Source organism: Symphalangus syndactylus, chromosome 1 (assembly GCF_028878055.3).
Source record: "Symphalangus syndactylus isolate Jambi chromosome 1, NHGRI_mSymSyn1-v2.1_pri, whole genome shotgun sequence".
Classification (NCBI taxonomy): Eukaryota; Metazoa; Chordata; class Mammalia; order Primates; family Hylobatidae; genus Symphalangus; species Symphalangus syndactylus.
In genome coordinates this window covers 114,066,369-114,088,791 of record NC_072423.2, presented here as the reverse complement: position 1 = coordinate 114,088,791, position 22,423 = coordinate 114,066,369, and the positions used below count along the sequence as shown (strand labels likewise).

Here is a 22,423-nt window from a genome sequence, read left to right as displayed (position 1 = left end):
GTCATGCTCGGTTGCTGGAGGGGGCTGCCCTGGGGAAGAGGCCAGGACATTCCCCTTCTGTACCCTCCGAAACCCAGCAAGAACCATCATTCCCTGTCCCACTGAGGCAGGGGGACTAGCACCACAAACCCACCCAACACAAGGGACTAAGCTAAGGCAAAGGTGGATGGTTTCTCAGGGACCCTCTCTTGCTCTGGTCCTCTGGTCTCCATCAGGGAGTGACTTGCTCCTGCCCACTGTAGGCCCTGCTCCTCCTCCAGCCACCAGCCCAGCCCCTCCACTGTGGGCATCCAGAAGTGCACAAGCACTCAGCCCGTTCTCTCTGGCTCTGGGTTTCCCAGGACATATGCCCCATGCTTTTGTTTCATCAAATTAAAACAGCTGGTGTTAACTCAACCCAGAATCAGGTGAGAGGGATATAGCCCTACCTCCGGCTCAAGGTGAAGACAGACACAAGCCTCCCAGCCCACAGCACCCTCTCTCCCTCTCTCTCTCAGCCCAGCAAGAAGGATGACGACCTCCATTTCAGAGAGGAGGAAACCAGGGCCAGAGGGAACAAGCTACGGTGGTAGAACAGGAACAGAAAACTGTGTCTGCCCTTCCCTCCACCGCTGGCCCCCAAGGACAGTGGTTGGCCTTGCTCAAATGGGAGCTCTGGAGCAGATGGGCTCTCAACCTCTAAGGAGGGCCTTCATGAGGGGCCTTGCTGCTCCCTGCGCCTGAGCCCCTCTCCATCACTCCCCTCTCATCCCACCACTTATGTCCTCCTCAGCACTGGTTTCCAACAGTAGCTATCTCGTGTAACTCTATGTCTGTACTGCCAGTCTCTGCACTGTGACGGCAGGAAGGGCCAAGCCCCAGGCCCATGCTGGCACCAAGAGCCCCCGAGTCAGCCTACACCAGCCCCACACAGGCAACACTCACCAGTCAGGCTTCCGAGGAGCGAGGTTGGCCAGGTCCTGGGAAGGGAGGAGACACACCTCAGGGTGGAGGGGCCGCCCCAGGACAAGGGGGAGGGCAGGCTCGAGAAGGAGGGAAATGGGAGAAAGAGAAGGAGGAAGGAGAGGGACGAGGGCAAAGAGGCAGGAGGGAAGGGAATAAAGGAGTGACGAGAAGGAATGGGGGGCAGAGGGAGAGCAAGTGGTGAAGAGAAACAGGACACACAGAAGCAGCGAGGATGCCAGGGTGGCCCAGGCACTCACCACCTCCTCGATGATGGGCTCGGGCTTGGCGGCCTCCAGCTGCTCCTTCACCTTCTCCTCCACTAGAGGGTGCAATAAAACAGAGAAGGCCTGTGGGAAAGGCGCTGCCACTCTGCAGGGACACTGCCTACCGTGGCCCCCAGTGAGAGACGGGACCCCAGGCTTCCTTGCTCCCACCTCTGTGTGGCCCCCAATCAGCCAGAGGTGAAGACGCTGCAAAGGCAGCTCTGGAGGAGGGGCCTGGGTTTCCCAGGATGAAGCAGTCCCCACAGGCCAAGAATGGGACATCAGGAGGCAGCCAGCCACAGTAGTCAGGAAGCATGGATGCTGACAATAAGTATGAGACCAGAGAGCTGCCTGGATACATACAAAGTGAGGACTGGCTTCTCACATAATCCCACGGCTCCTGGGCTCTGAGGACGTCCTCTGGGTCCCAGCCTAGCCAGAGCCACAGGTGGCTTTTCCTCCACCCCACCTCAGATGTATGCTCCCAAGACCAGGGCACAGGTACCTCCCAGCTCCTCCAAGCTGCTGCCAGCACAGTGGGCCTCTGAGCAATCTGACTAGGAGGGTCCTGCCCCTTGGGGACAAATGGCAGAAGCACTAACAACTGGGCTCTGTGGGCTTCCTCCAACCCCTGGCACTCAGTGGGCCCATGAGTGCCCTCCTGCTCTGCCTCACCTCCCTCCAGACACAGATGAGGGTTGAGGGCTGCCCCTGACCTGGGCGGTTCCTCACCTCTCTGTCCTGCCTACTATCTCCCAGTGCACCATTACCCTACCAGGTGGTGCCCAAACTACAAAGCAAATCACAGGGAAGTGTCTGCATTTCGGGGATGAAGGAGGTGGGGAAGCAGACTGGGATGTGGCCAAATGGGCAACACTTTACTTTTTCCCAGGATAAGTGTATTTAGGGCCGGGCGCGGTGGCTCACGCTTGTAATCCCAGCACTTTGGGAGGCCGAGGCGGGCGGATCACGAGGTCAGGAGATCGAGACCACGGTGAAACCCCGTCTCTACTAAAAAAAAAAATACAAAAAAAAAAAAAAATTAGCCGGGCGTGGTGGCGGGCGCCTGTAGTCCCAGCTACTCGGAGAGGCTGAGGCAGGAGAATGGCGTGAACCCGGGAGGCGGAGCTTGCAGTGAGCCGAGATTGCGCCACTGCACTCCAGCCTGGGCGACAGAGCAAGACTCCGTCTCAAGAAAAAAAAAAAAAAAAAAGATAAGTGTATTTATTCACTTGTTACTTATGTAATTCAAAGAAAGTTGATAACAAGGCCAGGTGCAGTGGCTCACATCTGGAATCCCAGCACTTTGGGATGCTGAGGCGGGCAGATCACCTGAGGTCAGGAGTTCAAGACCAGCCTGGCCGACATGGTGAAACCCTGTCTCTACTAAAAACACAAAAATTAGCCAGGCGCAGTGGCGCACACCTGTAATCCCAGCTACTCAGGAGGCTGAGGTTACAGTGAGCCGAGATTATGCCACTGCACTCCAGCCTAGGCGACAGAGCGAGACTCCATCTCAAAAAAAAAAAAACAAGGCCGGGCGCGGTGGCTCACGCTTGTAATCCCAGCACTTTGGGAGGCCGAGGCGGGCGGATCACGAGGTCAGGAGATCGAGACCACGGTGAAACCCCGTCTCTACTAAAAAATACAAAAAATTAGCCGGGCGCGGTGGCGGGCGCCTGTAGTCCCAGCTACTCGGAGGCTGAGGCAGGAGAATGGCGTGAACCCGGGAGGCGGAGCTTGCAGTGAGCCGAGATCGCGCCACTGCACTCCAGCCCGGGCGACAGAGCGAGACTCTGTCTCAAAAAAAAAAAAAAAAAAAAACACAAAAAACAAAACAAAACAAAACATAAAAGAATTAAAATGGGGACCCTCCAGGGCAAAGGCCCAGGGATCCGCAGGACTAAGAAACTTCCTGGCATGAGTGGTGTGGACGGCCAGAAGCTCCTGGTGGCTGTGCTGCTCCCACGCCATGGCAAGAGACTTGGCAAGCCCTGGGCCAGGCCCTCTCCCCTGCCTCAGTGCTCCACACTGCCCGTCCACTGCTGTGTGTGGCTGAATGACTGGCCCCTGTCTCTGACCCATCCAGGGCTCACAGGACCCATCACCCTGCCCTGCTGCCCAAGGGCCCCATGACCACATCCACTTCTCAGCCAGGAGTCCTCTGAGAGGATGTGACCTTTTTCAAACCCCACTCTGATCCCCGGGAGACCTCGGTCTCAGGGTGTGAGCAGGACTGAGAAGGCACAAGAGGCCTCTTCAGTGCCCTGACAGCCTCTGCTGCTGCTGAAGGCCGACTCTGCACATCTGCCATGAGATGGTAACAAAGGGCCCTGCCTGCAGGCCCAACTCCTGTCCTGGTACTGCTGGTTATTCTCAGAGAGCAAAGCCTGCTGAGGTGGAGGGCGGCTGACAGTGCCAGGAAGCAGAGGTGGAGAGGGGCAGCCTGCTTACCTGCAACTGGTTTGGCCTGGGGCACCCTCCTCTTCTTCAGGTCCTCATCCTCCGGGACATAGTTCCGCAGCCTAAGTTCCCTGCAAGAATAGAGAGAACAAGCAGAGACGAAGTCAGTGTGTGACATGGTCTCATTCATTCATTCATACAACTTGCATAGCCCGTGACTTCCTGACTTTCCTCTGTGCTCTCTGGAGATGGCCTGGTAAGGAGGAGAAGCACAGAATGGAGTGCCATCAGGCAGGCCCCTTGGCACCGTCCCCTGCCAGTTAGTGGGACTGGCTGCCCTCCAGAGGCCTTGTCTACTCTGTTGGAGTACGGTTCTCTTCCAGAGCTGGGCCAAGGATGCCTAGGGAGCATTCACAGGGTGTCTCTCCTGGATCATCCCATTTGACAGATAAGGGGACTGGAGGTCAGAGAGACTGTACCCTTTTCATAGGATCACACAGCAGTGGCTGCACATCTGAGCTCAAGGCAATGTATGACTCCCAGCCAGGGCTAAAGCTCCTAGGCTGAGTGATTCCCAAAAGAGAAGGCCAGTGGTCACCCACAAATTCCCCAAGTCTGGCCCCTCTTCAGAGCCTTCCTGCCCTGGGGGCTCATGCCATGGAATACGCCTCAACTACTTACAGAAAAGCATATGGGTGTGCTGGGCCAGGGGCATGTGGCAGTGAGGAGTGACATGTGGACAGACAAGCAGGTGCTGGAGGGCTCCAGAGGGGCGCGGCTGCCTACAGCTGTGGGAATGTGGAAGGGAGGAACTCTAGGAGGAGGTGGCACCTGGGCCTGCAGATGACACGGACAGGGTCAAGGCACAAAGCACGCGAGAGGCTGACTCGGCTCCAAGACGGGTGAGAGTGGCCCGTGAGGACTGTGAAAATAGGCATGACCATGTGCAAGGCTGGGAAGGCCACAGTCCACCAGGACAGCAGTGAGAACTGCACAGCCCCCAAGGCCTCCATGAAGAGAGAGGAGCCACAAGGGGCCAGAATCGTCCAATGAAGGGAGAGGAGCCACAAGGGGCCAGAATTTCCCAGCGGCAGCTGCGGCTAGCTACTATGTTTTTATGTTCTTCCTGCCTCAGTCTTTTCAGGCAGGGGTGGCTGAACCAAGAACTCACTGGGGTCCTCTCTGGCTCAGGGGCTCATAATATCCTAGCCCCACACACACAGAAGCAGGCTCCCAGGAAAAGGTGTCCCTGGTAACTCCACAGGGCAGCAGGGTGAGAGGTCCTGGGGGCTGCTGGGTCTAAGAAAGGCAAGGCAGAGGCAGTGGGACAGACCCCTAGCCCCAGGGGATGCAGGAGTGGCCCCTCAGATGCCGGCCAGGTGAGACTAGGCCGTAGGTCCTCCTCCTTCCCCAGTACCTCTTTCGGTTCTTGACCACTGGTCCCTCAGAAAAGTCCTGGGCCTCTGAGGCAGGAAACAATTTTCCAACAGGCCTCCCACAGTCTGCCAACTCCCAAGCCCTCTGTCTGGACCAGGTAAAAGTGCTGCTGACTTCCTCAGGCCCTGCAAAAGCAAGCTTTCCCAGAGGCAGGGGTGTCTGTGGCCACGCAGCTAGCAAGCGGCAGTGCTTCGGACTCAGGGGCTTTCAGATGCCATTCACTCTCCTATTCAAGGGCTCCACCCGCTTCCTGCCCCCAGCTTACTTACCATCTTCTTCCCTCCTGCCAGAGCCCCTCAGCCTGGAGCCTTGGGGCTGGGCTGAACCACTGAGGAGGGATGGGGCAGTACCAGCATCACCTTTGTGGAGGAAGCCCACCTGCACTCCCAGAAGGCGCAGAGATACCCCACCCCGTCCCCCAGCCTTGAACACCTGCCTCGGGCCTGGGGGTACATGTCAGGTCACAGAGACAAAGTGGGGCATGACTGGGTGCAAAAACTTTCGTTCACAACAGGGTGGGGAGAAATGAGGAAGAGAAACTGGGTGTGGGAAGAAAACTGCAGGGATTAGTAAGAAAAAAAAACTGTCGCTTTCAGAAACTGTCTCCAGGGTTCTGTGAGAAATCGGTAGGAGAGAGGAGAGGCCACAGGGAACTGTACCCAGAACTCACAGCAGCAACATGCACCCATGCCTCCAGACCCACCCACTGCCTGAGGCTTCAGAAGGCCAACTGGAGGAGTGAACCAGAAGCAAGAGGCGGGAGCAGAGCCTTGCACCCACTGTGCCCTGCCACCCCCAGAGCGGAGCACTGGCCAAGCAGCCAAGAACACCTAGATCCCGACTACTATGGGAAGGTCCCATTCTGGGCCTCAGTTTCCACATTTAGAAACATTAAGGCTGTGCTGGGTGCATCCAGCTGTATCAAGCTGGGTCCACCCTCCCCAGACTCACTCTTGGAGGGCTAATCTGATGTGCAGTCACTGTTGTGTGATCGTGTGAAAATGGTGCAGTCTCTCTGACCTTCAGTCCCCTTAGCTTGGAGAGCTAAGAGACTTCCCCTCCCTAATGCCCACTTAACTGCCCACCCCCGGAATTCCACCACTACCAAAGGACAGAGTCTCTGGGAGAGGTCAAGGAGCATGGGGGGTTGAGCTTGGGGACCTGGCCTTTCCAACACAGGCCCAAGATTTAACCTCCCTTATAAAAGCAGGTGGATCACTTTAGGTCAGGAGTTTGAGCCCAGCCTGGCCAACATGGCGAAATCCGGTCTCTACTAAAAATACAAAAATTAGCTGGGTGTGGTGCCACATGCCTGTAATCTCAGCTATTCAGGAGGCTGAAGCAGGAGAATCACTTGAACTAAGGAGGCAGAGGTTGCAGTGAGCTGAGATCGCACCATTGCACTCCAGCCTAGGCTGCAGACTGTCTCAAAAAAAAAAAAAAATGTATATATATATTTTAATTGGCTTTAGAGAAGTACCAAGACAGCAAGGATTTCAGGGGCTGCAATCATGGAGATAAGGGAAGTACAACAAAGTGAGCCTGACATCACGTCTCTCTTTCCCCTTAAAGCATGTCTATTTACATGCAGCAGCTGAAAAGCTGAGAGACTGAGCAGAGCTTCCCATTAGGTTGATGCAAAAATAACTGTGGTTTTTGCCATTGAACATAGTGGCAGAAACCACAATTACTTTTGCACCAACCTCATATAATCTCATGGGCCTGGAGAGAAAAAAAAAATGTGTGTTTAGGCAGAAACTAAAACAGACTGCTGACTTCTCAACTGAAACTATGGAAACCATAAGACCATGAAATGGTATCTCAGAAGTGCAGACAAAATAAATGTCACATAAAATTCTAAATCTAGTTAAGAAGCCTTCAAGACAAAGACTTTTTCAGACAAAGAAAGGTTAGGAGAATTAGTTATCAGTGAATCTGTTATTCAAGAAATACTAAAAGGAATACTTTAGGCTAGAGGAAAATGATCTCAGACGGAAACATGGAATTGCAGGGAAAAAATAAAATGCCTCAGAAAGGGTAAATACAATGGCTTGCATCTATAATCCCAGCTACTTGGGAGGCTATGGCAAGAGGACTGCTTGAGCCAGGCGTTCAGGGCTGCAGAGAGCTATGATCACACTCTGCACTCCAGCCTAGGTGACAAAGCAAGACCCTGTCTCAAAAAAAAAGCAGTGGGAAAAGAGAATTTAAATGAATATTGACTGTATAAAAGAGTAATAACTTATAGTATTTAAAATATAAGAACAATAGTATAAAAGGCAGAGTGGCAAATAGCCTTAAAGTGTTCTAAGGTCCTAAGCACTGCAGAGGAAATGGTAAAAATGCTACTATTTTCTATTAGACGTTGATAAGTTAAGGATGTATGTTGTTATGCCTGTGGAAATCACTAAAAGAAAGGGAAAACAGCACACAATTAACAAGTTAACAGAGCAAGAAAGTGGTATGATTAAAAACAAAAAAATCCAAAAGGAGACAAGAATGGAGATGAAAAAGGAAAGTCAAGAAACAAATAGTAGGACAACAGGTTCACACAGAAAGCAGGCCCAGGCTGCCATCCTAGGGGCTCCCATAGCCTTACAGTGTCCAGGGCCGCCACAGCTCTTGGAGACTGGGCAGGGTGTGACGAGATGGTGCCAGCCAGACCAGTAGGGCAGGCCAACACCTAACACCTTGTCAGCTGGCCAGGAAATACTGAAGCAGCCTGCACTCACCAGCAGTCACGGGCATCTGGAAGCCACCTTTCTGAGGACAACTGGAGCCAAACAATGGTTCTGCCACCCCCATTTTAGAATGAGGAAGTTGCTAAGGGGAGAAGGTACTAGCTCTAGCTAAAAGAAAAGAAATAAAAACAACAAAAATGTTGACAGTGATTATCTCTAGGAGTGACTTTTTTTTTAAGAGATGGGGGTCTTGGCTGGGCATGGTGGCTCACACCTCTAATCCCAACACTTTGGGAGGCCGAGGCGGGTAGTTCAAGAACAGCCTGGCCAACCAACATCTCTACTAAAAATAGAAAATTAGCCAGACGTGGTGGCGGGTGCCTGTAATCCCAGCTACTCAGGAGGCTGAGGCAGGAGAATCACTTGAACCTGGGAGGCAGAGGTTGCAGTGAGCCAAGATGGTGCCACTGCACTCCAGCCTGGGCGAAAAGAGCAAGACTCCATCTCAAAAAAAAAAAAAAAAAGAGAGAGATGGGGGTCTCACTACATTGCTCAGGCTGGACTTGATCTCCCGGGCTCAAGCAATCCTCCTGTCTCAGCCTCCTGAATAGCTGGGACTACAGGCATGAGCCACCATGCCCAGCTCTGAGTGATTTTTACTTGCTTCTCTGATTTTCTGTAGTTTCCAGAATTTCTAATCAGTATTCTTTCTACACAGAAACAACCAACGAAGTACTCAAAAACATAAAGAGGAAACAGGCAGGGGGCCGTAAGGCAGCAGAGGACTGTGGCAGGGTTCTGAGTCAGGCAGCACCAGCACCTCAGCTCTGCTGATGGCCAGTCTCTGTGGCTCAGGGCCAGGCTGTCCCCTAGCCAAAGGGAAGCAGAGACCAGGCCATGCTTTTGGGGCTTTCTGCCCCAGAGTCTATAGGAAGGAGGGCAGCCCAGAAAGCCCAATGGCTTCTAAGACACTATCCTTTGCACCAAATGCCCTAGGCCACCCACAGTCCACCCTACACCGGCAGCCAGTGCCTGGGTGGAGCTTTGCTCTCTCTCCACAGGAGCAGACACAGCAGCCACCTCAGTGCCTCCACTGACCCTCCCTCTGACTCAGGGACCCCAGTGTCCCCAAAACAAGTCCAAGCTTCTTCACATGGTCCTGGCCCCACAGCCTGCTCACCCTCTCAGCTACACACTTCCCTGTCCATCACGCTTAAAGAGCCAGCTCCAGGAGGTGGCCCTGTGGGCCCCTCCCAGTGTTCCTACTCACCCTGAGGCACAGTGACCGCCCTTCTCCCGGGCCCCCTTTGCCCCACTTGCCTCTCTACCCTCTCCACGGCAGACCCCACTCCACGCATGTGGCCCTGTGTCGGCTGCATGTCTGTCTTTCACAGCCTGCCCTAAAGGCACCAGGCAGCTCCAGGAGGGGCTCAGCATACATTGCCTCAAGCTGGATAAAGGAATTCAGAAGGCACTCAAGAAAGAGCTTTATGGGTAGCCTGGGGCTCTCTGAGCCTTTCAATGACTTGAGAAGACATTTGGAAGCAAAGAAGTTGTGCCCAGCAGATAGAGAGGGCAGGAATGTGGCTGGGCCGGGGCAGCCAACCCCTAAGCAACTTCTTTGTGGCAAAGCAACAGGGAATGCCAAGTTCGCATTCTATAGTTTCCTTCTAAAATGGGTAGCTGACCTTTTCTATTTACTTTACTCTGCTTCAGGCCAGCTGCAGGAGCCCGGGACATGGGCTGGCCAGGGAGGTTCAGAGGAAATCACCCCAGGGTGCTTTTTCACATGTGCCACTGAGAGGAAGCAGGTGGAGAAAGTTGATGTTCTCTGTCAAGTATAGAACCAGAGTAGAATTCTAGAATGGTGAAATGAAAGGAAGCTTTGAGATTATGAATCTGATTCAACCCCATCACTGGCAAACTGGCCTCAAAGCCTACACTGATCATGGGGGTTTTCATGGTCCCTGGTCCACTTCACTCACTCATGCTACCAGGCTTATCCTTTGGGGCGCTAGCCTCCCTTCTCATCCCTTATATCTTGAGGCTACTCCACATTCACCCCCTGCCCTGGGCCCCTGGAGGGAGGCAGAGAGGATAAGGACAGGACAGTCCCACATGGCCTGTTCCCTGAGAACAAGGTCCTCCACCTGGCCACCCTGGTCCCTCCTGCCCATACAGGCCCCGTCAAGGGCCAGAGAGAGAACTGCTGTGAGGCACTCCTCCTAGTAACAGACCACAGGGAAGGCCACGCCCAGGATGCGCGTGCAGGCCTTGCAGAGGCCACCACTGACCAGAGAGACTGGCAACTTTGATCAAAGAACACTTTCATTTTTAATATTCAGAGTACAGAGACACTGGAGCTCTGCCAGGAAAACACATGCATGACACTCAAACACGCCCCTAATAATCCTCTGTTTGCTTTAGGCTCTGCACATAGAGACCTACCCCTTGTTCCCAATATAAATAACAAAGCTTCAGTTGCTGCTGCCAGAGGCCAGACCCGAGAGAAGCATGAAAATGGGAGAGGCAACTACCCCAAATGAGGTACACAACTGCTCTAGAGGCTGATCTGGTCTTTCTTTCAAGGGCCATTAAAATGTTCAAACCCCCTGACCCAGTAACCCTGCTCTGGGGAAATTATTCCATAGAAATAGTAACAAAACAGGAGCAAGCAAAACAAAGCGTTCTACATACACACGATCCTGGCAGCATAATTCATAATAGCCACACCACCTCTGGGATCTCTTCTGGCAGAGTGCCCTAGAGTGGCCTCAAGTACCACCAGGCTATGAGGGCAAAGGATAATTTAGTACAGGGATGTTTTTGTTTGGTGGTTGGTATTTTTCTTTAGAATACTCAATGGCTGGCTTTGCAGCAAATGAGACTTTTAAAGAGCCCAGTGGCTTCCCCACTCATGGGCAGAGGAGACTGTCCTCCAGCTGTCACCCAGCAAGGCAACTGTGGCCCCAGCCTGAAGAACGGGTACAGTGTAAGGCAATAAAACCTCCCTTCCCTTCTCTTATCCAGCCCACCCCAAGCCTCCTGTCCTTCTGGCCACACAAAGAGGACAAGGTCTACTGGAGCACATGACACAAGAAGTGACCATGGGCAGGACGGGGCCACATCACAGCCCCAGGGGGTGGACAGGCCTCCAAGCAAGCCCTGGCAAATGCGTCCTCAGCGGGTTTCAGAATAAGGAGTGGGAGCGCCTTTGTGCCCCCACCTGAAACCAGGCCAGAAAGCACGAGATAATGCGCCCTCCCCAGTAGGGGCAGCCTCCACACATGGCCTCTCAGAGGCCACCTCTCAAGACCACCCTTCCGCAGAGAGAGAGGTTGTCACTGACATTTTCTCAATGTGGAAAACAGTCCAGAAAGATTATCCAAGGTGCCAGAGTTGAAGGAAGAGCTGGAGGCAGAATCCGCACCCCGCTCTTTGGCCTAGGGGTGGACCCCACATCAGCTTCCCGCATCTGGCTCCTCAGGGACCAGCAATTGCAGTAGAGAAGCTACCTGACGCAGTGACTGGGGCCTGGCCAGGGCTGCAGGTGGCTCTGCCAGGGCTCTGGGCACTCCAGTGTTCCTCAAAGGAAAAACTCCTGCAGCCTGCCCCACAGTGGAGTTCAGCCTACAGCATCATCCTGGAAACTCCCTCCCTCAACAGGAGCCCAGCCTCTCAGCTCTCCCCACTGCCAGGAGAAGCCTTCTTCAGCCCTAAAAATTACAATTTTAGGTCACAGGTCTTAGAGGCAGAAGGAGCTTCAGAAGTAGTATAGTCAAGCCCTTGCCTTAGAAACAAGGAGGCCGGAGAAGCCAGAGCTGGCTGGGGATGAGATCTGTATGGGAGCCCCCACCAAGACAGATCAACAGCTATGGCCACATGTTGGCACCAAGGCCTACCCAAAGGCCCCTGAGGGATGGCTTATAAGCAGCCAATGGCTGTTCCACGCAATGACCAGGACTGAGTGTTAGTTAAATGAGGCCTCTGCCCTGCCGGAGCTGCCATCACATCTGCATCATGTGGTCTGCACCCACTCTCATCCTGGACGCTGCAGAACCTAACCAAGGTGCTCTACACTGACAAGTTGAACTTCGCACCCATCCCACTTGAAAGTGGGTATTTAAGGCATTAGAAAAAACTGGTCTGCCAAAAACAAAACAAAAAACCCCAGGACTAAAAAATAAAACATGGTACTCTCAAAGAAATATTAAGCTGCCATAGATAATTTCATGAAAGTGTATTTACCAAAAGATAGTCATGACACGGCTCATGAAAAAAGGTTACAAAACAGCATGACATGCACAGATACATGTTGATCTGTAGTTTCCAAGTTTTCTACAATCAAAAAATCTATAATTTATGTAAATATCAATTTAATTTTTTTTTTTTTGAGACGGAGTCTCGCTCTGTCGCCCAGGCTGGAGTGCAGTGGCACAATCTCGGCTCACTGCAAGCTCCGCCTCCCGGGTTCACGCCATTCTCCTGCCTCAGCCTCCTGAGTAGCTGGGACTACAGGCACCCGCCACCATGCCCGGCTAATTTTTTTTTATTTTTACTAGAGACAGGGTTTCACAGTGTTAGCCAGGATGGTCTCAATCTCCTGACCTCATGATCCACCTGCCTCAGCCTCCCAAAGTGCTGGGATTACAGGCGTGAGCCACGGTGCCTGGCCGTAAATATCAATTTAAATTTTAAAACAGGAGAGGAGTAAACGTTTATGGCAGATGAGCTAAGCCCCAAAGGGCCCATAAGGTGAGAACTGGATTGGCCACATTGGCCATGCGGGACCCAGATGTTGGGGGACAGGGGCCTGCATAGCCCACTGCCCCTTACCCTCCCAGGGCCCAATCTAGCCCACAGACCACTCTGGGAAAGTGGATGGTGCTCAACCCCATCAGGCTGCCCTGAGCGGCAAACCGCTAGCAGCTGCTGCACTCTGCCAAAGACTCTTTTCCCCACACAGGGAGCGGTCTCAGTGGCAGCTCCACTCCCTTTCAAAAGTTGGAGTATTTTAGCCAAGGAAATTTTAGCCAAGTTGCTTCACCTGCCTGGACTGTAGTTTCTTCACCTATAAATGCAGATCGCATTGAGTCCCAGAACAGAGGTGACGACTTCATAAGAGAAGCTTTGGAAGCTGAGATCAGGACACACAAGATATCATGACTTAATGCACACAGAAAGGATTCAGCTGTGCTCCTACCCCACCCTACCCAGAAGGGAGGTGCCGGGTGCCAGCACACAGTGAGTTGGCTTCACCATCTTCCTTAAACCAGTTCTCTCTTGATTCATTCTCCCACATTCCCAGGCCTATTCCTGAGAAACAGGGTCAGGAAAAACGAGGCGGTGGTGGGTCTCTGTGCTGCTGCCTCAGCAGGAGATCTCCACTGCCCATGACTGGGACATCACCAGATGTAGACATCCTCTACAGTGGGACTGAAAGAACTCAGGAGACGTGATGGGAGCCGCCCTGGTTGATACCACTAGAGTGGAGCAATGTATGCCAAATCAAGCTGATGTCATGGATCAAACAACCATGATCTGTGATACACCCTGGTGTGTGGAAACCATCAGTGGGGCCCAGCACACAGAGCAGAGAGGCCTGGCATTGGCTGGACTCAAGGGTTTGGGCACTGGGCCAGGGCTGGGCCTTAGCTGGGGTGGGAAGTCTCTCCACAAGAGGGTCATGCACACATTGAGCTGGGAAACAGATTTTCCATCTCTGAAGAAGGAAGGCTAGTGGCCTCATTGCTTTTGCAATATGTGACACCCAGCCCCGGTCAAACAACTATCTCTGATGGTGACCAACTTTTCCAGCTGTGTGCAGACCTCCATACAAAGCCACAGGGAGGTGGTGGCTGTGGAGGTTGGGAGTTCGGGACTTGCTGACAGGCACTTTCTGACATAGGAGGAGGCGAGTGCTCCTGGTTAAGTGCCTCCTCCCTTCTCCTCCCACCTGTCAGCCCCAACCCAACAGTCCATCCATCCCACAAGGCAGGGTGGCAATGGCTGTCAGCCACAAACGCTGCCCTAGACACGCCTCCATGGCACATATCAGCCAACCTCCCACAGGAAGAAGTGACGGAGAGCTTTAAACAAAAAAAAAGGCAGCTGACACTGACACGAATGCCCCTGAATGCCCTCTTCCATGGGCCAGCTTTCCAGGGCACACCTTATCTGGGCAGTACACAGGGGGCTGGGGGAAGGGAGCTGCCTTAGAGATGAGTCATCCATGCCTCTACAGAGTTAGCTACAAGAAGGCTGGCAGAGACAGGGAAGAGTCAGCCCAGAGAAGTAGGGCCCACCTAGGGGTAGGAATGCATCCTTTCTTCCCACAGAGCCTGGGATGGTCGAGCTGCTGGAGCTCACTCCCACCCAATGGGGATTTGGTTGTATGGGGATGGGACAGGATTTATCCTAGGAGAATAATACAAATTTTAAAAAGGAATCTGGATCTATAGATTCAATGCAATTCTATCAAAATCTCAGCAAGCTTTTTTAATAGATATTAACAAGCTGACTATAAAATGCATAAGGAAAGGCAAAGGAACTGTTAGAACAGCTAACATAATTCTGAAAAGGTCTCCTCGGCAGTGGGGCAGGAACACAGGCAGGCAGGCAGGTGGGTGACTCTTCAAGATGGCTGGTGAGGGGCGAGGTCCTGGGGTGGCTCCCTCCAATCCTGCTGGATTTTCATTTACTTAGCCACAAACCCTGGCCCTACAGTGTATCTGGTTAGACAAATGAATCTGCAAAATGAGGCCACTCAGCTTATTTCCAAGGACTATCTAATGCAGCAAATAAGCGAGGCTCTACAAAGTGGTTCCTAATCACAAACTTCTAGGTCACATTTCCTTATTTCTACTCCCATCCATTGCCTCACATTTCCCCCAACTGTTGCCTTATTTGCAAAGCTGGCACATGCTTTATGTAAAAGTTACTTCTGCCTTTTCGAGGTGTGTCCAGAGTCCTTTCACTCTCTCGGGAGGACCTCACGGTGCCTTCCTTCTGCCCAGAGCCCCAGCACTAGCTGGGCAAACAGGTATGGCATTTGCTCTGTTCATCAGGTGAAGCAAGTTTTATTTCATTTTTTCCACCTTTGGTTGAAGACTCTGCGGCTCACTGAGGCAAAGTGACTTGCCCAGGGTTAGACAATTAATAACTGGCAGGGCTTGGCCTCAAACCTGGGAATTGCTTCCAAAGCTTGACCTTGCTCCATCTGTCTAGGTCCTTTCATTTCAGGGACTGCTGCTGAACCAATCTTCTTCTCAACATGTGTTCTTTCCCTAAGTCCCTAAATTAAAACAGAAAAAAAAAAATTTAAAGCATGATGAACTAGCTACATCAATATATGGAACTGACCACCAGGCAGGGGACACTGAGTGACCTGGAGAGTAACTGAGGCAGATGGACCCTGCTCTCTGCCAGCTAATGAGACATAGGGAGCCAAGACACTCACAGGCAGCAGGCCCTGGGGTCACCCAGTCATTAGAGTTCAGAGCTGAGTGGCAGTGTGGGATGGAATGACTCAGGGAGGAATCCTGGTCAGGGCATAAGAGGAGAAACTAGGGAACAAGGGAAAGAGGAGGGTGCCCCCTCCATCTCTCTGTAGGGCCTGGGTCAGGGAAGCATCAGAGACAACTCAGTCTTTCCCATCCAGGTTGGGCCCTGGGTCTCAGATGCAGATCTGTGTAACTCCCTTGGCATCACTCCTGAGACGGTGAGGGGGTCAGACTGGAAGGGGCTCCCAGGGACACTGTGTAAAGGGAGAGTTGGGGTGATGTCTGTTCATGCCTCCCCAACAAGAAGCTATACCACCCATCCTTTCACACTACAGATTCATGCCTCTGGACCTTTGCCACCCAAACCCTACCATCTGGATTCCAGTTTTCAAAGGTATGTTCTCCATAAGGCCTTGTCCCACTGAAGGCAGGACAGTGTTAGCTGAAAGCATCCCCAAGTGGGCACCACACTCCTCTCAGCACACTCCAGAATGGCTGGTGCCAGTGGGGCTTCCCACCTGGCACCTGGGCTCAACCCAGAGTGACCCTGACTGAAGTAGGCTGTTCTCGCCTCCCAGCAGCCGAGGAAGAAGGATGCTCACTGGCAAATGGCCTCAGGGGTCATCTCTCCAATGGAATGGAAGGTCACTTCTTTCTCTCCAGTGGCAAAGGAGGCTGTAGCAGGGGCTATGGCCTAGGCGGTTCTCTGGAATCAGCTCCCAATCCATAAGCATCCTGCAGGAGAGCCCCTTTCCAGACTTGGGGTACAAATAAAAAGCAAGATCCCCGGGATGGACACGGCCTCTGCTGCATCCTGCTCTTCCTGGAAAGTCCATCATCCCCAAGCCCTGGACCCTGCAGTCTAAAGTTAAGTCCACATGGATCTGGCTCTGTGTTAGGCAACCAATGTTCTAATCTGCCTTTCTAAATAACCTGAGCAAGCCCTCTGCTCCGGATCTGTTAAAGTCAGAAAAGTCTGCTTTTCTCTGGGGCCTACAAATACAGGCACAACTCCTTGCTAAGGCTAGGCTTCCTGGCAACCAAGGGAGTGACCGAGTAGCAGGCACTGCCAGGTACAGGATGCTAGAAGTCCACCTGCCCAAAGTCTCTAGAAGGACAGCCCCGAAAGCCAAGCTCTCAACGACTGGGAGGCAAACCTGTTCCACCACGCTCCACTGCCTCAAAAGAGGCCAGATTAGAGCAAAGCAGAAGAATATGATGAGCTGAAGCAGAACCCAATTCAATGTCCAGCGTGGTTGGTCCCTGGGCTGCGGTGAGAAAACAAAACAGGGCCCTGCACCTGCCCAGCTCAGTGGGCTCAGGACGGGGCCTCAGAGCAGGTCTTGTGCTCCACTACAAATGACATGTAAGACCTAACAGGAAGCAGGTCCTCACATGGCAGGGCCTCTTTTATGCAGAACTCACTGACAGGAGCCTGGAACTACACATGCCCTTTGGTTTTTTCCCACAGTTTTCATTATGATATATCTCAGGCACACAGAAAAGTCCGGAAAATAACCTAACACATACACTCACCTCCCGCAGAGTCAATAAAAGCAATGTTTTGCCATATTCCAGACAGGTTTGTTCCCCTCCTGTTTTTTTTTTTTTTTCTTTTGATACAACAAAATCACACATCATTGGCCAGGCCCAGTGGCTCACACCTGTAATTCCAACACTTTGGGAGGCTGAAGTGGATGGATTGCCTGAGCTCAGGACTTTGAGACCAGCCTGGGCAGCCTGGGCAACCTGGTGAAACCATGTTGTTTTTGTACCAAAAAATTAGCTGGGCATGGTGGTGCGCACCTGTGGTCCCAGCTTCTTGGGAGGCTGAGGTGGGAAGATCGCTTGAGCCTGGGAGCCACGTGGAGGTTGCAGTAAGCTGAGATAGCACCACTGCACTCCAGCCTGGGTGACAGAGTGAGACCCCATCTCAAAAAAGAGAAAAAAAAAAATCACACATCATAGAGCCTTTCCCTAATCCTGTTTCCTCCTTGCTTTCCCAGGCATCAGTCGGAGGCATCACTCCTCATGTAGGTGTTTACACTTCTGCTTTCGCTTTCTTGGCAGCACCTGACACTGTATCACACACCTGCTTCTTTGTTAACAGCCTGCCTCCTTCCAGAAAATGTCAGCTCCATGAGGGTAGGGGCTGTACTTTGTCTGCTGTTGCCTTCCAGGGACCCACAATGGTGCCCTGCACAGAGCAGACAACTAATAAAGTCAGTACTTGTCAACTGAGTAACACACATATATCATTTTATGTTCCTAAATTTGATATAAATGTTCCTGCCCTGTATGCCTCAATTCTGAAACCTGCTTTTTCCTTCACTCAACACCACGCTTGAGATTCACAACCACATGGTTCAACATTCAAGCCTCTTACTGTATGACCCACCCACCCACCTGCTAAACCAGTGACCCTTCTTTCTCATCGAGGAGGGAGAGGGGTGGGGATCAGAGAAAAAACCACCAGCAAATCAAAGCCCAGAAACTGGAACTCAGGCTCCAGCCAGAGTTCCAGTTTTTGAGAAACTAAGAACAAACCGGAAGATCAAAGGGCCTCTAATACGTAGTTACCACAGAATGGGGGAAACTGTGCCAGCACCCACCCATAAAGCCACATATGTTGGGGTCACCTGGCAAAGGAGCAACTAACTGGCCTTCGTCTTCCCATCACCAGCCAGGGACCTTCAAGAGCTGGGGGCTAACGCCCAACAAAAAGCCCCAGGCCCAGTGTCAGCAGACCCACTCACCGTTTAGCATCACCAGCCTCTCAGCATAGAGCTGGTAGCATGTCTGAACCCGAGTAGGGGGCATGGACTCTGCAGGGCTCTCAGGATGGTGTGAAAACACTTCGTAAGTCATGTCTGTGATTGCTCCTGATTACAAAGGCAGAGGTGAGCCCCACATGTGGGGAGGTTCTACTCATACTGGTGAAGGTGAAAAAAGGCTGTGGCATTAGGAAAGCCTGCTCTGGTGTGGTTGCCCAGCTTCCTCTAAAGAGCATTCCCTCTCCCACTCCCCCTGTGCAAAGCAGGGCCTAAGCCCATCAAGATCTACACCCCCCTGTGCCTGAAGGAAGCTGCTCAGAGCAAAGGAAATCAAGGCAACCTGTCCAGAAAGACACACAGTCTGGCCCCAGGAAGAGAGCCCCGTCTCAGGGCTAGGCATGGGAGGGAGGACATGAGACCTCTGGAACTGCTGACACGGGAGTGGTAGTCAGACACTCTGCTCGCAAAGATCAACGGCACAGCTTTGCCTCGCCCCACCCCACACACTGGTTACAGCAACAGTTTCCAGGCTCCAGATTTTTGGGAGGCAAAGCAGCATCTGAGGCTCTGTGGAGGCTGCAGCCCTCAAGACTGCAGGGGAAGACCTCGTGCCTGCAATCATGAGGGAAGGGTACCCAAGACCCTCATGTGTGCTGTGTTTAGGCAACTTAAGTGGACCCAACCAGATGATAGTATTCGACAAAATAAGATAAACACTACAGAGGGAAATGAAACCAGAGGGGCACAGACAACGAGAAAGGCACCCTTTGAGCCGAACTCTATGTGAAGACCCAGACATCAAAGGTATAGGAGAGATGAGAAGGACCTCCAGGCTGAGAGGACAGACAAAAGACTGGTCAGGAAATGCTGACTGGCCAGGGGTGGCAAGGGCCGACCACAAAGGGCTCTGGCTAGAGGGAAACCAGAGGAGGTTGGATGAAGCCAGATGGCCCAGGCAGAGCTTCACATGCCAGGTGCAGAAGGGGCACTTACTCAGCAGGCAATGGAGAACCACGCCACAAAAGGTGTATGAGAAGGGTAAAAAGGCATAATGTAAGGGCTAGAAAGAAAATGCTGGGGGCTGAGTAACAGCCAAATGGAAAATGAGGGAAAGGAGGCAGAGAAGGCCTCAACAAGGGCCTTCTGAGATGTTGAGATTTTAAGGTCTGAACAAGACAGCCATGGGCAGAAAGAAGTGGGGAGGGAACAAGGCAGACACTGAACAGAGTTCGGAGGACCCAGAGACTGGGAGACCGATGAGTGCTGGAGGAGAGAGCAGATCCTGGAGCTGCACACGGCCATTACCTGTGCTTCTCGCCTTCTTCCTCCTCTTCTCTGAGATGCTTGGTCTTTGGCTCCCCATCTTCCTTGTCCTGCAAAGAAAGGGAGAAAACCACCAGCTCAGTTGAAAGTTCCTACTTCCAGTCCACGTGGCCCAGGGAGCTAAAGAACAGGACATCTCAGAAAGGGGGCACCTGGCAGGGCCCAGCTTGGTGTCCCAGACTCCAAGCAGGGTACATGCCTGCTGCATCTCATAGGCACAACTGGAGCCTCATTGCCTGTGCAGAATTTAAAAATCCGTAACTCTTGGCCGGGCATGGTGGTTCATGCCTATAATCCCAGCACTTTGAGAGGCCAAGGTGGGCGGATCTCGAGGTCAGGAGATCGCAACCATCCTGGCTAACACAATGAAACCCCGTCTCTACTAAAAACGCACAAAAAAATTAGCTGGGCGTGGTAGTGGGCACCTGTAGTCCCAGCTACTCGGGAGGTTGAGACAGGAGAATGGCGTGAACCTGGGAGGCGGAGCTTGCAGTGAGCCGAGATCAAGCCACTTCACTCCAGCCTGGGCGACAGAGCGAGACTCCATCTCAAAAAAAAAAAAAAAAAAAAGGCCGTAACTCCAACCCAGTCCCAGGTACCTGGTAGCCCTTAGAGAACACTCGCAGAAAGAGCTGGATGGCTTTAGGTGGTGAGAAATGCAGCCACTTGGTGCCATGGAGGGGCCATGCTGGCAGGCCACCAGTCACCTTCATGGGTCTAGACAGAACCACCTGCTAAGCTAGGAAAGACTGGGGGAAGACGTCACCAGCAACCAGGGCAGGATGAGAGCTCAGGCCTCCTGAGACACCTTTCAGGCCAGAGTCCTCTCCAGAAATACCTATTTGATTCGCTTTAGAAGTAACACGAACTAGGATCAGGCTTGTAACAAGATTCATTGCCTAGGCCTATGCTGTATTCAGGGAGACAGAGGCAAGGGGAATTAGTCTTAAGTTTCCATGAAAATTTTCTTAATCTGGTTCTTCTGACTTCCCACCAACTGCACCTCTTTTTGAAGTCTAGAGAGTCATGTTCATCTCAACCTTGACATGTTATGCTTGTTCTCAGGTAAACTGGGGGCCACAACAGAAGGGAACTGCCATACTGCTTCCACCTGAAGCAGAAAATGTCTTCCTGGACTTTCTCCCTTATTATGTGATTACCTCTGTTAGGTCAGCCTGCCTGTGGACAAACTGACGCAGGGCATGTGTGCACATGCGCAAATTCGTGTGACCACACCTGGGGCCCAGGGCATGGACTGAGAGGCCCCAAGGCAGAGCCGTCGTGGATCTCCCTGCATGCCAGGGTTGGCACTCCAGAAGGTGACAATGCTTACTTCACTATGGCAGCGTCCTGCCTTTGACTCTCGCAGAGCAGTGTTCTGAGAGAGATCTGTGAGCTCCTTCCATTGGGAGCCTGCTCTGGTGGACACAGAATGCGCTGGAGCCTGCATATAAATTATAAGTAAAACAGTTGCTTGAACTACCTTTCCTAGACATTTATTTATGCCATTGACAACTGCCTTCCTAAGAATGGTATCTGCTTTATGTGGAGACTGCAGGCATCAATCAGACCCTGCCATTCCTTGGCCACACAACCTCCAGGGAGCAGACTACCAAAACCAGGTTGGAGGCCTGGCCCAGAGAAAGGCTTTTGTCATGTGAACAGGTCAAGATGCCCCCCACCCCAACTCAGGGCAGCTCATCTCATGGCAACGAGGCAGCGGGAACAAAATAACTGACCAAGTGACAGCAGCTACATGAGACAGGTCAACATGGAACGTGGTTCTTGGGGGATGGGTGAGGGGTTTCCTACTGAGAGATGGGCTGGGCAGAACTGGGTGATACAGGATAGGGGGATAGGAGTGGGAAGGGCATTCTCGGTGGGAAGCAGAGCTTGAACAAAGGCAGGGTGTGGTCTGAAGAGCATGCAGGTGACTGGGGTTGGGGAAGGGGGTGACGATGATTGCCAGGTAAGACGGTCAAGGCAGGCAATGGCCGAACACAGAGGGCTCTGGCCAGTGTTCTTAAGCAATAGAGAAACCGAGGAGAGACTGGGGAGAGTCCACTGACCTCTGCTGGGCAAGGCAGGCCCTGGGGTGGACAGGCAGATGCTTGGTGATGGCCAAAGAGGGAAGGGAGAACAGAGTATAAATGCTTCACTGAGAAACAAGTCAGGATTCTCCAAATGGCTCCCGGGGCTGCTGGGACCTGGACAGGGCTTCCACAGGGGCCCTGCTGACACATGTAGCCCTCCCTGACAGAAGACTAGCTGATGAAGCAAGCCAGAGCCTGCACATTCTAGCAAAAATTTTCTTCCGGACTCCCAACCAGCGGACACCCTGAAGGCTACTCCCTGAAGTGCCTACCTCAGGAAAAGGAGTGGCAGACACCTGCCCTGGGTAAGGGCAGAGAAGGAAAAGCAGAAAGTGCTCTTCTTTCCCCACACTGGGCTGATGAGGCAAGACCCCCAGCCACAAAGGAAGACTCCTTTCCACAGGGGTTCTGTTAATCTGAACCACCTGGCAGAAGCAGGCGGGGACTAAGGGAAAGTGTCCAGCCTTTGGGAGGAGTGCTTTGCAAATACCATGCCCTTTCTCAGCTCTCAAGCAAAGTCAAACAGCTGCCACCACCCTCCTGGAGCCCCAGAGACATTCAAGTGCCTCAGCAAAGGCCAAGTTATTCATTAACAAATGAGAAAACACCCAACTATCTAAATGACTTTAAAAAATGCCCAGCAATCTGGTGGGTGAGGGGCAGCACTAGCTCTGCAGACAGCGTGAGGTTAAAAATGACCCCAGCCTGGGATGCTGTGCAAAGAGCAGGGGCTCAAAAAAGATAAAGATTCACATCTGTGGCAGGAGCAGGTGAACAAATGAACAGGCCACACAAGTGGGGGAGATAAGGTGTACCTCAGCCTTCCTGACAAAGAGTGATTCATAAATAGGACAATGGGCATTCACTGGAAGGAAAATCGCTTTTGGTGACACTGGCCTGAATCACAAGATATGGCCCTTTGCTGCCCGGGACAGTGGAGGGAAGCGCAGACCACTTGAAGCTCACCCCTACCTGAGAGACTCAAAGAGCCTCAGACCTGGA

The 22,423-nt window shown here is 52.5% G+C and overlaps 1 protein-coding gene across 8 annotated transcripts in view; it reads right to left on the bottom strand.

The window, feature by feature from the left end:
• Window positions 1–22,423, bottom strand: part of CCDC12 (coiled-coil domain containing 12) — a 70,614-nt gene that overhangs the window by 13,148 nt on the left and 35,043 nt on the right. For 4 of the 8 annotated variants that reach the window (XM_055279683.2, XM_063610556.1, XM_063610568.1 and 1 more), the window contains 3 exons: window positions 19,311–19,378; window positions 3,663–3,742; window positions 921–1,264 (listed from right to left, as the gene is read on the bottom strand). In XM_055279683.2, the coding sequence (XP_055135658.1) occupies window positions 921–1,264; window positions 3,663–3,742; window positions 19,311–19,378 (492 nt within the window). The other 4 variants (XM_063610585.1, XM_063610580.1, XM_055279711.2 and 1 more) reach the window with 3 other exon arrangements.